This window comes from Macaca fascicularis, chromosome 4 (assembly GCF_037993035.2).
Source record: "Macaca fascicularis isolate 582-1 chromosome 4, T2T-MFA8v1.1".
In the NCBI taxonomy this organism is placed as follows: Eukaryota; Metazoa; Chordata; class Mammalia; order Primates; family Cercopithecidae; genus Macaca; species Macaca fascicularis.
Window position 1 is genome coordinate 116,776,617 of NC_088378.1, and position 16,047 is coordinate 116,792,663.

The window sequence follows — 16,047 nt, forward strand, 5'->3', positions numbered from 1 at the left end:
TGTAGTACTATTGCAGTATAGACTTAAAAGAGCCCAACTAAAGTAGAAATTGGAATAATGAGTGAAAATGTTGAGCCAGTAGTAAGAAGAAAGAACCAAAAGATGTCACGTCAAAAGAATATCCGTACGTTATTAAATAAAAACAACTTCCAAGTGTTGAGGTTAGGAAACTGAGAAGATACTGGTATTGATGAATGTGTGGCAATTGGAAAAGTTTCCCTGGTATAGTAAATCAGAAAATAATATTGTAAAAACATTTCAGGCAACAGGAAGAAAACCTACAGACATGCTTTGGGGCTTGGAAATGAATCTCTATGTTCCTCTGTTATCATAGGTGATTTCTATGCCATTAACTACCAAGTCTGTATTGTCAGTGCTGACCTCTTCCTCATCTCTGGAATCAGTGTTCAATCTCTACTCAAAATTTTAGTGGGCCTTGCAAACCTAACATGTATGACTCGTAAGTTGTCATCTAGCACTCCTCCTTCCCCGACCTATTTCTTCCCTAGTATTACTTATTTAAGTCAGTGACTCAACCATCTTTCAGGTGATCAAGACAGGAAACAAGCAGCCATCTTTGAATACCCTCTTTTTCAGAACCAAAAGGTCCTGTTGACTCTGCTTGCAAAACCTCTCATAAATCAATCCTATCCCACTATCACCCTAGTCTTAGCGTTATCAGCTAATTTGACTCTTAGCGTCCTCATTTGCTCATTTTTCAATCAACAGAACAGCAGAAGTGATCTTTGCATAAAACAAATTGGGTCATGTCACACTTCCACACAGCACTTTCTATTTTGTTTAAAAGAGAATTTAGACTCCTTACCTGGCCTAAGATAATTCCTCCCCTGCTTGCTTTCCAATTCTACTACGGATAGCTCTTCCCTTGATTAATGTGGTCCTACCATATTGGCCTTTCTGCTTATCCCCCAGATATCTACTCCAGGATCTTTTATCTATTGTTCCCTCTTCAATACATCTCTTCTCTCTGACAGTCCTGGGCTGACATGCTCTTAGAATACATCTATGATCACTCTATTCAAAGTATCCATCTGATTATGCTTTATCATATTCTCCTGATTTCATTTATGCAATACCCCATTACCACTATCTGACATTTCATTGCATGTTCTCCCTTTGTTAATCATCTATCTCCAATGCCCCACTAAAATAAAATTTAGCTCAACAATCTTGTATACCTTATTTAGGACTGCATTCCTAGGTGCTAAGAATGGTGCTTGGCATATTGTAAACACTTAAAAACATTAGTTGTAAATAAACAAATGACAATATAAATGAATTATTAGTTTCAAAATCAAATAAGACTAAAAGGCAAAGATGTTTATGTTGGTGGAAAACTTAAAAGGTTTACATTAAATCCGGATTATCATGCACGTTTATTTCTTTTTCTTCCCTACACACTACTAAAAAGATAGCAAAGGTAAAAGGGAAGTAGCAAGTGAAAGTATTTAATACAAGTTTAGAATAGAGAAATCTGATGGAGAAGTGGTGGCTGACTTAGAGGAAGTTTGCATGAGGTGAGGACCAATGAGAATAAGCCAGGTGGGCCCAGCAGAATCTATGAATTCAACATTGGATCAAAAGGTAATAAAAATGGTGGGTTAGAAAGGTCATGAAAATAGAGAAACAGGAAGATTGACTGAAAGTCCCATACAGAGCAGTTGGGCCTCCAGGTTCCCTACTCTTTCCTTTCCCATGAAGCACTCCTTGTTATGCCTTTCAGAAATCCTAAGGTTTACTTCAGCAGAAACCAATCCAGAGAAAGTCTGAACTCAGAAACTTTAAACAACTCACGACTGGGATAAAGGTGAGCTAAGAATGAGGCTTTTCAGACCCTCAGCTCTCTTCCCCATTCTGCTTCTAGAGTATCTTCAGTTAGGATCATATTCTGACTTCGTTCCAAATTCCATCTCCTTTGACAATCTCTTGGAGAAAGAGATTATTCTCTGGAAACATTGAAAAACCCCAGATAAGTGATGTTTATATTGATAGTTAGGGATCCTCCTGTAAAGTTGCCAGGACCCCAGTCTATCATTCAGCTGTAAACTCAAATGTTGATAAGCATTTCACCGCTCAGTTTCTAATCAGCTTTACAGTCCCTCGTTCTTAAATATAAACACATAGCAAAGATTAACAGATGAATAAAGCAAGTTTCAAAGACAGCTTATGAAGCTTAAGAGCTTAGATGCAATCAGAGATCAAAACAAACTGGAAAATGGCACCTAGAAGAAACAGACACAAACCACAAATAAAAATACTTCCCAAAACACAAACGCAAGGTCAGTAAAGTGGCAGATTAGAAAGTTACAGGCTCTACTTACCCCAGAGAGACACTAAGTTAACAGCAATATGTGAAACAGAACACCTCTGTGAAACGCTAGAGACTAATTGCAAAGACAGAGCACCCAGAACATTGTATTCCAGCCAAACAGGTTGGAAAACCTGTGATGTTTGGCATGCTTATTCCTATTCCTCCCCCATATGGTATAGCATGAAGCAAACAGAGGGAAACTTTTCTCCCAGCCCCCAGATTGGGGGTCCTCCCTCAGGATGGAAACAGAAGAGTAGACTATGGATCATAATTCTGGCTTGTCTTCAGTGCAGCCCAAGAGACTGGCTTCTATTTTGCCTGAGTGCTGGTAGGATTGGAACCAGAGTTTAGAAATCATTGAAAATAGAGGTAAGCAGCATGTTAAACCTGCAGTTCCATGGGCAGACACCAAGGGAACAAGAGGTCAGAAAAGATCTGAAAGATCCTAGAATCTGCGTCTGGGCTGAAAAAGTTCTTCCCCCGAACAAAGACAGTTCATAAAGACTGGGAGAGGTGACTGATTATTTTTAAAATGCCTGAATACTAGTAAAACATTACAAGGCATATGAAGAAGCAGGGAAACTCAGCCCAATCATAAGAAATAAAATAACACTCCAGAAACTGACTCCAAAGGATCACAGATCTATGAGCTGCCTGATAAAATATTTAAAATAACTATTATAAAAATGCTCAATGAGCTAAAAACAAACAAAAACTAATAAAAACATCAACAACACACACACACAGACAAGTAAACAAAATCAGGAAAATGATATACCAATGGAATATCAACAAAGATAAACTATAAAATAGAACTAAAAGGAAACTCTGGAACTGAAAAATAAAATAACTGAATATTTCATTAGAAGGATTCAACAGCAGACTGGATCAGGCAGAAGAAATAATGAATAAACTTGAAGACAGGTCATGGATATAATTGAGTCAGAGGAGCAAAATGAAAAAAAAGGAATGAAGAAAAGCAAAGATATATTAAAAAATTTATAGAACTACCAAGCTTATCAATGTATGCATTATGAGAAGCTCAGAAAGAAGAGAGGCAAAGAAGCGGATAACTTATTTGAAGAAATAGTGGACAGAAACTTCCCAAGTCTGAGGAAAAAAAACAATTGACCTACAAATTTTAAAGAACTCAAACTGGGATAAATTCAAAAAGAATTTATACCAAGACACATTATAATCAGACCTGTTTAAAGTCAAAGACAAAGAGAAAGTCTTGAAAGCATCAAAAGAAAGGTGATTTGTCACTTACAAGGGAGCTGCCATTAGACTATCAGCGACTTTCTCAGCAGAAAGTTTGCAGGCTACAATGAAGCAGGAAAATATAATCAAAGAGCTATAAGAAAAACACTGAAAATACCAAAAATCCAGCAAAACTGTCCTTCAAAAGGAAGGAGAAATTAAGACTGTCCCAGATAAATGAAATCTGAGAGTTCACTATTAGATCTACTGTACACAAAATGCTAAAGTGAATCTTTTAAGTTGAAATAAAAGGATGGTAGAGAGCAACACAAAGCCTTATAAAAATATAATGTTCTCCAGTAAAAGTAAATATGTAAACAAACGAAGTGACTTCTACTGTTGCAGATGTGGTTCTTAGAATTTAAATGTGAAAAATATGAAAAGTAACTAAATCTGTGTTCATTGCTACACAATATATAAATATGTAATTTGTTGCAACAGTTATGTAAAGTGAGGAGTAGAGCTACAAAGGAGTGGAGTTTTCATATGTGATTGAAGTTATCAGTTTAAAATAAAATGCTATAACTTTAAAATGTTTTATGTAAGGCCATGCATGGTGGCTCATGCCTGTAATTCCAGCACTTCGGGAGGTTGAGGTGGGCGGATCACCTGAGATCAAGAGTTCAAGACCAGCTAGCTAACATGGTGAAACCCAGTTTCTACTAATAATACAAAAAATTAGCCAAGTGCGGTGGTGCACACCTGTAAACCCAGCTACTCAGAAGGCTGAGGCAAGAGAATAGCTTGAACCTGGGAGGCAGAGGTTCCAGTGAGCCGAGATCGCACCAGTGAACTCCAGCTTAGGCAACAAAAGTGAAACTCCATCTCCAAAAAAAAAAAAAAAGTTTTATGTAATTCCAGTGATAACTGAAAATAGTTTTAGAACATACGCAAAAGGAAATGAGATGATAATCAATGCGTATATGTGCAAAAACAACAACAACAAAACACAAAAAACTTCAGTAAAAGAGGGAAAGAACAAAGAAGCTAAAAGACATACGGAAAAAAAATGACAATAGTAAGTCCTTCTCCATTAGTAATTAGTTAAAAGGTAAATGAATTAAATTACCTCATTGAAAGACTTTAATTGACTGAATGGATTAAAAAGAACAGTATCCAAATATATGCAATCTTTAAGAGACTCACTTTTGATCTAAGGACACACATAAGCTAAAAGTAAGAGGATAAAAAAAGATATGCCATGCAATTGGTAACCAAAAGAGAGAGCAGGAGTTGCTATAAAAATATCAGGAAAAACAGGCTTTAAATTAAAATAAAAAAACTTACAAGAGATAAAGAAGAATATTATATGACGAAAAAGGGGTCAATTCACCAAGAAGATATAACAATTATAAGTATTTGTGCAGCAAACCTCAGAGCTCCTAAATATACAAAGCAAACTTTAACAGAATTGAAGGGGACAGACAGCAACACAGTATTAGTAGGAGACTTCAATTCTCCACTTTCAATAATGAATGCAATGAGACAGAAGATGAAAAGGAACACAGACAACTTGAACAAGAGTACAGACCAACAGCACCTGACAGACACATAGAGAACACCTGACAAAAGCAGAAAATATACGTTCTTCTCAAGTACACATGGTACATTCTCCAAGATAGACCACAGGTTGGGCAAAACAAACCTCAACAAATTACAGATTTAAATCACACAAAGTATCTTATCCTGATTGCAACAGAAAACAACTAGAAATCAATGGTACAAGGAAAATTGGAAAATTCACAGATATGTGGAAAGTAAACAACACAACTTTGAATAGCCAATGAGTCAAAGAAGAAGTCACAAAGGAAATTAGAAAATATCTTAAGACAAATGAATATAAAAACACAAGATATCAAAATTTATGAGATATAGCAAAAGCACTCTTAAGAGGGAAGTTTATAGCTGTAAATACATATATTAAAAAAGTGAAAAGATCTCCTCTGACTTAACCATTACCTAGTCTATGCATATGATAAAATATGAAAAATATGACCTATACCATATGTACACATATTTCTATCAATAAAACATTTTTTTAAAAGCTAAAAGATCTCACACTACAACCTAACTTTATACCTCAAGAAACTCGAAAAAGAAAAACAAACGAATAGGGAAAAAAGGGAAATCCTGACAGGTTCAAGAAAGAAAAAATGGCTGCATGAAAAAAATGTGACTAATAAAAATTGTTGAAACTTCTCAGCAGCAACTTTGATTACGGGGCAATACCTTACCAATTCGGAGGAAAAATGGTTCAACTTAGAGTTCCATCCCAAGTTAAGCCATAAATGACCTAGAATTATAAATTTTTTAAACTTAAAAGTCCTTGAGCAATTTTGGGAGAAAAATGGAGACTTAGAAACAAAATGATGAAATATGGGATTTAAGAAATCATGGATCAAATCACTTAGAAATATGAAAAATATCAGGCCCCCAGGTGTGCTTCCAATTTAAGGACCTGCTAGTTCAGATGGGATGTCATAGATGGTTGGTTGTAACTGAGCATTTGGGAAAGTCATTCATGTGTTGCAAAATCTGTGTGGTCAACTGGAGAAAAAAGTAGCAATAGATAAATAGAAAACAAAGACAATGAATAAAAACAAAATGGCCATTATTAACTTGGTTTTGAAAAAAGAAACATATATCACTCTATGGCTCATCAGTGATCCATTTTGACAAAGTTTCAATAATGTAGACCTGGACTTCTCATTTAACCAAAAATTGTGATAACACTATAATGCAGACAAGAAGGAATAGTAGGTAGGAAGTACAATTCTCCAAAAATAAAAAGTCAAGATAATATATGAAATTGGTAAATCAAACAAGAATAGCATAATCATGTTATTTAAGGGATGAAATAAATATCGGAAGAACCAACTAAAAGAATTGAGCAACTGCATCGAGTTGGCTACAGATGGAAAACAAAAATCACTGTTTTGTACTGCATATATTTTAGTAATATTTGGTTTTTTTAAAAAGTGTACAAATATTTTGATGGATAAAAAAAACTAACTACTCCCAGCTCCACTAAACACACACTGTCAGACATTAGTCATGAAGTTGACTTAAAAATTCCGAGTTCCTGGCTGGCAGCTTAAATAAGTCCATCGAGTGTAAATAGTAACAGTATGTTGGTTGCAGCATGGACCTCAACTGTGATGATTTTTATGTATGGTTAAAAATGGAACCTGAGAGGTGCCAACATCAGTCAACTTGTCTTTTGAAAGTAACTTTTTTATCGAGCTCTTGAGATTAAAAATGAAAAAGCCTATAAAATTATCTCTCAGTCTGATTTATAGACAATGGTTTATCAAACATTCATCAATGTTAGTATCATGTTATGGAAAAACTCCTCATGCTTTCCTGATAAAGTCATCACCATGTTAGTGAGCTGCCACACAATGTGTAATTGTGGAAAATACAGATTCTGGGCCTCTCCAGGAACGGGAGCAGTTTAGAATCCAATGATATCCCACGGCAAAGAATACTGAATTAAAGAAGAAGGCATTTTCAACTCGCCTATGAGGATTATCAATACTAGAATATGAGGGACAAAGGCAGTTTTTAAACCAAAAGGAAATTCACTTGTAAACAAGCTAGTTCGTAACTAGTTCATAACTAGTCTACCACATCCTGTTCGAATACTGTTAGCAATAGGAAAGGTCCACGATAATGTCAAAAAAATAAAAAGGGCAATGATTGACCACTATGAATTATTTAAAGAAATGTATTTAAAATGAACTTGAGATAACACAGAGGGTGTTAGTTAAGAGTTGTGATGAATTTTTATAATCCATGGTCCTAGGAATCCCATAGTTACTATCATAAATAGTAACTTAAATTCTGCCTCTGGCTTCTGATATAGACAGAGAGATACAGATATATAATTTTTTTTGTCATTGCTGTTGTTTGATTTTCCCCTAAATTAATCAAAAGTAGCTCAGCTACACTCATTGCAACACTAGGAACTACTAATATCTAGTGGCAGCAAAACAAAGTTGAGGTAAATTTACTGTCAAAGACAATCTTAAAACTTAAATAATAACCATAGAAACTATTAATTGTGATGAGCTTAAATAACAATCATTCTACAACTCAAGTGAACTCTCAATTTTAATTAAAAGTTCAATTAAAACCTCTCTAAAACCAAGTGGGTCTGGACAAATATATTCACATATAATGAGTCTTTAAAAGGACTCACTAATTTCAAGCACTAGTTGTGTATTTTCTCTCTTAATATGTTTTCATTTGGAACTCCAAACAACATTTTTTTTAAAAAAGGTCCTGAGCTTAAAGAGAGGGTTAGCAGAAAGTAACAAATCAAGTCCTAAAATAATAGTTAACATTAGGGGTTTGGGATGCATGAACTCATTTAATCCTCACAACAATGTCATGAGGCCAGTTCTATGATTCCCCTCATTTTATAGCAGAGGAAACTAAAGTGCAACCATACAAAGTAACTCATCTCAATGTGATACTTCCTTCTCATGCGCTTTCTGCTGCTAAGACAGGAGACAAAGGTTTCGCCTTACACAGTCGTGTTCACATCCATAGCTCTTCTGGATTCTTCCCTCAGTCTTTAATAATGAATCTACCCTGCCTCAGTGACCTGGCAGTTCATGGGTATTTGCTGGTGCTTTTATCTGCCTGTTTGTGTAGCCTCACTCTGTATCTGATTCAGGACTGAAGCCAGGGGATTTATTTACAAAAGAATATTAGGGCAGGCTTACACTCTGGAGCCAGCCTCACCTAGACTGGGCTGCCAGTTCTGCTTTGACCAGATTCTTAAGAATACAAAATAAGAAAAATCCATTTACCAGATTATTTAAAGTGTTAACCAACTTATGCTTTCACAAACAATTGTAACTAAATTCATACTATGTAATGTTTCCATAAGGAGCAAACCCACTTGTAGTACCATAGAGGTGTAGGGAACCTTAGATATTGGTCAATGTCTTCATTTTCTGGATGAAGAATCTGAAGCTCAAGGAAGTTATATGATTTGCCTAAGATCTTAATGCTCCTTCGTGGCAGATTCATAACTCAAACCTAGGTCTCTAATCTCCCATGCAAGTGTTCTCTCTCTCTTTTTTTTTTTTTTTTTTTACTTTTAAGAAAGAGCTTAACTGATTATGTTAAAATTTGAAACTAATAAATCATCTAAATGATTGATAACACTGAAGTTAAACACAATGATCTTACCTGTAAGAACCGTACATCACTTTCTGGCAGTCAACTAACAAAAATTTCTGTTCCATTTTTCCATGGAATTTTGCCCCCGTTTTTGAAAGATAATCTTGGCCTTTTACTGTTCGCACTCGAATATTCTAGAATTATATATAAATAAAAAGCAGACATTATGGGTAGGAAAAGAATATTTTGAAAACTAAAACCCATAATATAATCTTAATATAAAAAAATTACTTCAGGTAATTTTTTAAAAACTCCCAAATATTAAATCCTTAAGGAAAATAATCATTTAAAATATACGTTTCAACACAGCTTAAATAGGAGACTTCACTTTACATTTACACAGAATGGCATCAAAAATCACTCAGGCTCTGAGTATAAAAAACCTTTTTGGGTTATAATGCCTTGATCATAAATTAACTAAAATAAAAATTAACCTTTCTTTTAAAAAGTTAAAAGTAATAGAAAATACTACGCAAAATGATTCTGATAAGCAATACATGCTGAACCATAGACGCTTGTGAGTCACTGGTTTCAAAGCCGTGCATGCAAAACTGATGTATTAAATATTAATCAGTAAAAGCACAATATAAAATCCTCATGAAGGCCGGGCACGGCACTCATGCCTGTAATCCCAGCACTTTGAGAGGCCGAGGTGGGTGGATCATGAGGGTCAGGAGTTCAAGACCAGCCTGGCCAAGATGGTGAAACCCCATCTCTACTAAAAATACAAAAAAAAATTAGCCGGGCATGGTGGTGGGCACCTGTAATTCCAGCTACTCGAGAGGCTGAGGCAGGAGAATTGCTTGACCCAGGAGGTGGAGGTAGCAGTGAGCTAAGATTGCACCACTGCACTCCAGTCTGGGAGGCAGAGCAAGACTCCTTCTCAAAAACAAATAAACAAACAAACACACACTCTCATGAAGAGATGTGCTTTCAGTCACATTCTAAAAAGTACAGGGACCTTTCTGTGATCAGTCATTCCTTAACCTTAAATATGTATACTTTTTTTTCTTTTTAACTTTTATATTCATCTACCTTAATATGCCTTACATTTGACTGAGTTGAAAATGACACACAAATTACTTGAGAAAAAAACACAGAATTCTTACCCTGAGACGCTGAACTGAACAACCTTGTTTCTCAGTCATATTTAGAAAATGATTAAAATTGGACTCATCAAGCAGAATGTAAACAGATACTCCTCGAGTTGATGCCTCAACTATTTCTTTGAAAATGTCCACATCTGTAAATATATCCATCACTAAAGCAATGACCTGTTAAAGAAAAGAATATGAAACAATGTTAGATCCTTGATAGAGAAAGATTAAGAAACTGCTTATTTTCAGTAAAGGTCAGATAAAATTTTAAAAAATTAAATGCATAAATGTACAGATGTATAATATATATGTATATACAAATATTCATTTCATTTTCTAAAATGGAAGATAAAACCATATTAAAATAAGCAAATAACTATATGCAGATTTGTAACACTAAGTCATTTTCATATTAGCTTTAATTTAAAGGAAATCTGCATTTCAGTAAGATTTTGAAAAATGGGGGAATCCAAATCATGGATTTCAAGACTGCCCATAAGGTAGACAAACAGGACAAGGTGGAAACCAGTGTTACTATTTTTCTAAGAGACATTTCCAGGGGAAAGTAGGATTTTTTGAATAGTTGTTAAGAATAAAGGTCTTAGGGGAAGTGAGACAGAGAAAAAACTATTCTAGAAATAGAAATATACCTAAGAAAGGATGAAAGATGGAGAAAGAGTATAAGATGATTTGAAGACCAAAAAATTAAATATACAGTTGTTCCTCAGTTTACTGGGGGAATGGTTCTAGGACCTCTGCATATACCAAAATCTGCACATACTCAAGTAGACAATCAACCCTGAAGAACCCATGTATATGGAAAGCAGGACCTCCATATATGCAAGTTTCATGCCCCTTAAATACTGGGTTATTTTATCCATGTTTAGTTGAAAAAAATCTGCAATAAGTGGATTGAAGCAGTTCACACCCATGCTGTTTAAAGGCCAAATGAACTTGCCTAAAATTGTTTAACAGATAATATAAGCAAAAGAAAAAAAGTGAATTAAAAAGGTGATATAATTGAGAAGGAAAATGCCCTAAAGAACAGGTCCCTAAGATGTAGAGTCTGTGTTGATTGTTGGAATGAAAGTAAAATAATGCTAGAAGAAGGGGAAAAATCATTTAAGTGGTTGTCCACCTTCCATGTGCCAGGCATATTTATTGAGCACCTACTATGGGCCATGCAAGAAGAACAAAATCCTGCCCTTATGAACCTTACATTTTACTGGGGGAAGACATAAAAAGTAATAAAGATAATACATAAGTCAATTATGTAACAAGCTATAGGTTTTTTGGGGAAAAAAAAATAGAGCAGAATAGGGGATCATGGGTTCCTGGAAATTCAGGAGGAGTTTGAGGGTTTCAGGGAAGGTCTCTTTGAGAGAGTGTCCTTTGAATAGAATTTAAAGGAAATGACATTTTCCACATTGATATCTTCAGGAAGACTGTTGTAGCAGAGGAAACCAGCAACTCTGCTCTGGCAATCCAAAAAACAGAAAGGAGATAGCAGGAATGAAATGAGAATGGGAGAGTTATCACAATGTCTTAAAGGCATTAAAAGCCCCCTTTTTTTTTTTTTTTTCCTGAATAAGACTGCAAGCTATTAAAGGACTTTGAGTTGAAGTAATAAAATGATCTGGTTATGTTTTGAAAGGATTGTTCTGGCCACTGTGTTAAGAACAGGCTTTAATAAAAGGTAGCAAGGATGGAAAACAAGGAGGCCAGTTAGAACTATTGGGGCAACGGAAGTGGGAGGTGATAGTGTGTAGGACCAGGACGGTAGAGTCAGGGATGAAAAGAGATGGTCAGATACTGGATATCTTTGAGTCTAAAGGTCTTGTGGATGGATTGATTTTAAGGTATGAGAGAAAAGGGAGAAAAAGTGAGGAAGACCAAGGATCGAATCCTGGGACACTCCAAGTTAAGAAGTCTAATACCAGAAAAATTCCCAGCAAAGCAGATTGAGGAAACAAAGGGCAGGTGGAATCCTGAACACCAATAAAGACAGTGCATTTGTAAGAAGGAAGGTGAACTTGAGAGGTTCCAATCCTACAGCTAGGCCAAGAATAGTTTTAGTGGAGATGGAACAGCAAGAGCCTCAGTGGAAGGCATTTAAGAGAGAATTGGGGCAGACACTAGACATAGAAGATACAGAAAACCACTTTTGTCTAATTTGGCTATAGTAGGAAGCAAAGAAATTGAGCAGTAGGTGGAGGTAGAGCTGAATCAAAAGAAGTTGTACTTTTTATTTTTTAATTGACATAAAATTGCATATAATCATCATGTACAACATGATGTTAAGATAGAGATTCAATCTAGGTGTCTATCAACAGATGCACAAAGAAAATGTGGTGTGTGTATGTGTGTGTGTGTGTATAAATGAATACTATTCGGCCATAAAAAGAATGCAATTATCCTATTTGTTACAATGAACGAACCTGGAGGGCATTATTTTAAGTGAAATAAGGCAGACACAGAAAGACAAATACTGCATGATCTCACTCATATGTAGAATCTAAAAATATTCTAAGGTGAGAGAAATAACAGTATGTCTTTATGCTAATGAAATGCTACAGTAAAGAGTAAAATTAATAGTGCAAGAGAAGGTGGGAGGTGAGGTGGAGAAGGGGAGAATTTCTGGAACAATGTCTTTTAGTAGACAATAAGGTATACAGTCTAGTGCAAAAGTAAATAAAATAAAATAAAGTGACATGAAATAAAATAAAATAAAACTATAGCACAAAGAGTAAAGACCAGTAACTGATCATCTGTTATATGAAGACAGAGGGCCAAGTATAAAGGTGCAGATGCTCGTGGGGGAGACAGTGTGGCAGTGGTGCTGTAGATGTTCTCTTCTGAGTTCTTTGATTTTCTCAGTGTAGTGGGAAGCAAGGTCTTCAACTTTGAAGATTCTAGAAGACATTTTAAAGATCTGAGGAAAAGGTTACTATGTAGTCATCTAGGAGAGTACAAAATAAAATACACTAAGAAAATATAATATGGTTGCTGGTTAGCTTTAGGGCTCACCAGGTCATAAATTTAATATGGGACCAGTCAATGTAGTTGTAAGTTATTCTTCAACCCTGTTTGGTGGCAAGGCTATAGAAATGGAGTAGGCAGAGTTTGATTTAGCCATGGCTGTGGTTCTGCCATGAGTGTATAACAGATTAAAGGAGGGCAAGGAGACTGAAGGTGTATATAATATGGAGTGGCTGAAATGATTGATCATGGGCTTTAAGTTTGATATAGAAAGGAGAAAAGATGTCATGAATGTGAGAGGCAGTGAAATGAGGGTAGGATGAATGAATTTTAGATCCTGCTGGCATTAAATAACATTAAATATTAAAGGATTATTGTTAAAGATTGAATATATATCTTATCTTTAAAATATACATGTTAATATAGTTATAGATGAAAGCATCATGCCTTATATTTACTTCCCGTTATAATGGATGAAAAACATGGCCATGAATGATAATTGTTGAAGCTAGTTGATTGTACACAAGGGCTCCATATACTATTCTTCCTACTTTCAAAACTATTACTAGTATACTCCATATACTATCCTTCCTACTTTCAAAACTTTTTATAACATAAAGTTTAAAATATTGAAAAGACAAGAATATATTTTACTAGCAGTTACTAGAGATGATAAGCCAAAAATAGAAGTAGAGGTGGTAGTCAGATAAATAGTGTTGAAAAGAGTGACACAGACCAGAAAACAAAAATTGTAAGAAATGAGGGGGAATGGAATGACCTAAAAATAGGCGCATGGCAATATACAGCATAATGTAATGGATACACTGTGAATACGTTAGAAGATGAGCAAAGTTATGGATAATATATGAAATAATTTTTATTTACTCTAATTAGAGTGTTTAAACAAAATTCTGGACCATGCTCAAATTCTATCAGTGATGACATTCTTCAAACTACCTGTGAAACATACTCCAATCAGATTTTCTCTAGAAAGAACAATTTCAATCATTCCAGTAGCTTTTCACAATCTTTTTCTTGTTTGTAAATGGTATGAGGAACCAGATGAAGGGAGAAACTAGTGATAACAATCTCATCCATGTTTGAGAATATTTTTCATAATGTCAAATATACAAAAAGTCTTAAAATTGTACCCCAAATTATTAATTTAATGCATTAGCTATGCATTAAGGAGGGGTGTAATGATATATAGGCATTAAGATTTTTTTAAAGTCCATATTATACATTTATTTTACAAAATAACTTTCAAAAACATATGTCTGGTGCAGTCTGGTACTAATTTTTTTAACCAGAATTTTTTGAATACAGAAACAGTATTGTACAACATGGTATTCTTTAATTAGCATATCTAAAAATTTATTTTTAATTTGCCAGATAGTCTCATGTAACACATTACTTTAGACTTTGGAAGCGAACAAAAACACATTACTAGGATACATAAAGGGTTTTGTTTGCAAAAAGTAATTGAAGTCACTCAGCCAATGGATGTTTCTGTCACACTAAAGGCAGAACAAATGACAGTCTTTCTTGCATGACAAATAATACGCTGGATCAGGATCCAGGAGACTAGATTACCCATCTCTGACAAGCTTATCTGATGTCAACGAAGCCAGGTTGCTTTTCAGGGCTTCTGTTTCTTCGTACTCTCACTTGATGTGTGGAAAAATTACATGAAATCTACAGTAACTTTTAGCTAAGCTGCAAAAGGCAAAATAAAACGTAACTTTTTTAAAAAAAATGATGGGTTACATTCCTGGGAAAGAATAATAATTAGAAATGAGGTATGCCAAATCTGATCTGAAATTATTACATGCTTGGTTAGTTATCAAAATTACACTGTGTTGCACACATGGCCACATGGCTACATGTAATTGAAGAAAAGTTATATGCCTGATTAGTATTAGGCTTTTCAAAAGGTACATCAATCGATTATATTAATACAGAAACCGGTCCTATTAATTGGTATTCATTAAAATACCATGACATTATATAGTTCTTAAATTATTTACTTGCTTCTTCATTAATTCTTGCCATGAATTCACAATTCTTGCATTATAATTTGAAAAGGTAAATAAATAAATGCATTCATCAGAAACATGAGACTTAGAAAAGTTTTAGAATGCTATCCCAGGACATTTTTAAGATCTGAGTAAAACTTCACATCTTTTCGTATTAAAGGTTTCCGAGAATCTGACCCAAGGACATTCATCTTCACTCACCTTTCTTACAGTACTAAATTTTCCCGAAGTGACACAGACCCCAGAGGATACCGACGGTATATATTACATATATAGTCAATGAATATTTTGATAAGTTCATATGCATTACAAAATTTAAGGCCATTCAGGAAAGTACATAATCAAGTGTTAAGTAATACACGGGAAAGGTAATTCAGAGAAAGAAAAAACAACAATCTATATGTACATGGTTGTAAAGGTGGGTATAGAGTAGAATGAAATAAACAGGCCTTCATGGATAAGCAGTAAATAATAAGTAAAATTATTTTTAGCCATCCAAGGTGAAAGGCTAGTACTGCAAAGATACAGAGGCAAAGGTAAAAAAGATGAGGGTTCTAACAAATGTTTATTGAATTAACATAAAGTTAAATACAAAGATCATTATGCTCACAAATAAGGAATATAGTTAGACAGGATTTATACAGATTATGAAAGATTTTGAAAATCTGATTCATTATTACATCTGGTCTGCAGACCAATATAAGTGCTAGAAAAGAGAATATCTAGTCAAAACTGTGTTGGGAAAATGTATCTGATAGTAATATGCATACTGAAAATATCTAAGTTCTACTGAGTCATACAATTGAATAAGATTGTGAAGCCTTCTGTATGATTTTTATTGTAATTTAATAAATGCACCAAATAACCAAAAAGTGTGGTAGAAACCAGTGATAAGAAAAGTGAAAATAAATGTCAGATTTCATAGAAAATATTCATCACAGTGTTGACATTGAAAACTTGCATTTCCTTACAAATATGCTTCACTATTTTCAATATTTTATGTTGAACCCTACATTGCTTTTCCCTTTGAAGTCTATTATAATACAGAGCTATTAGCAATATGCTTTGGTATGACCTAGATACTTAATGAAATATAGGTGTACCTTGGGTTAATGTTCTTTAGTCACACAACTGTCATTATCACCCTCAT

General features: G+C 34.6%; 1 protein-coding gene across 3 annotated transcripts in view; it reads right to left on the reverse strand.

The window, feature by feature from the left end:
• FAM83B (family with sequence similarity 83 member B) overlaps window positions 1–16,047 on the reverse strand; it is a 99,216-nt gene that overhangs the window by 8,613 nt on the left and 74,556 nt on the right. For all 3 annotated transcript variants that reach the window (XM_045391072.2, XM_045391073.3, XM_005552702.4), the window contains exons 3-4: window positions 9,895–10,059; window positions 8,795–8,919 (exon numbers count right to left, since the gene is read on the reverse strand). In XM_045391072.2, the coding sequence (XP_045247007.2) occupies window positions 8,795–8,919; window positions 9,895–10,059 (290 nt within the window). The remainder of the gene's footprint in view (window positions 1–8,794; window positions 8,920–9,894; window positions 10,060–16,047) is intronic.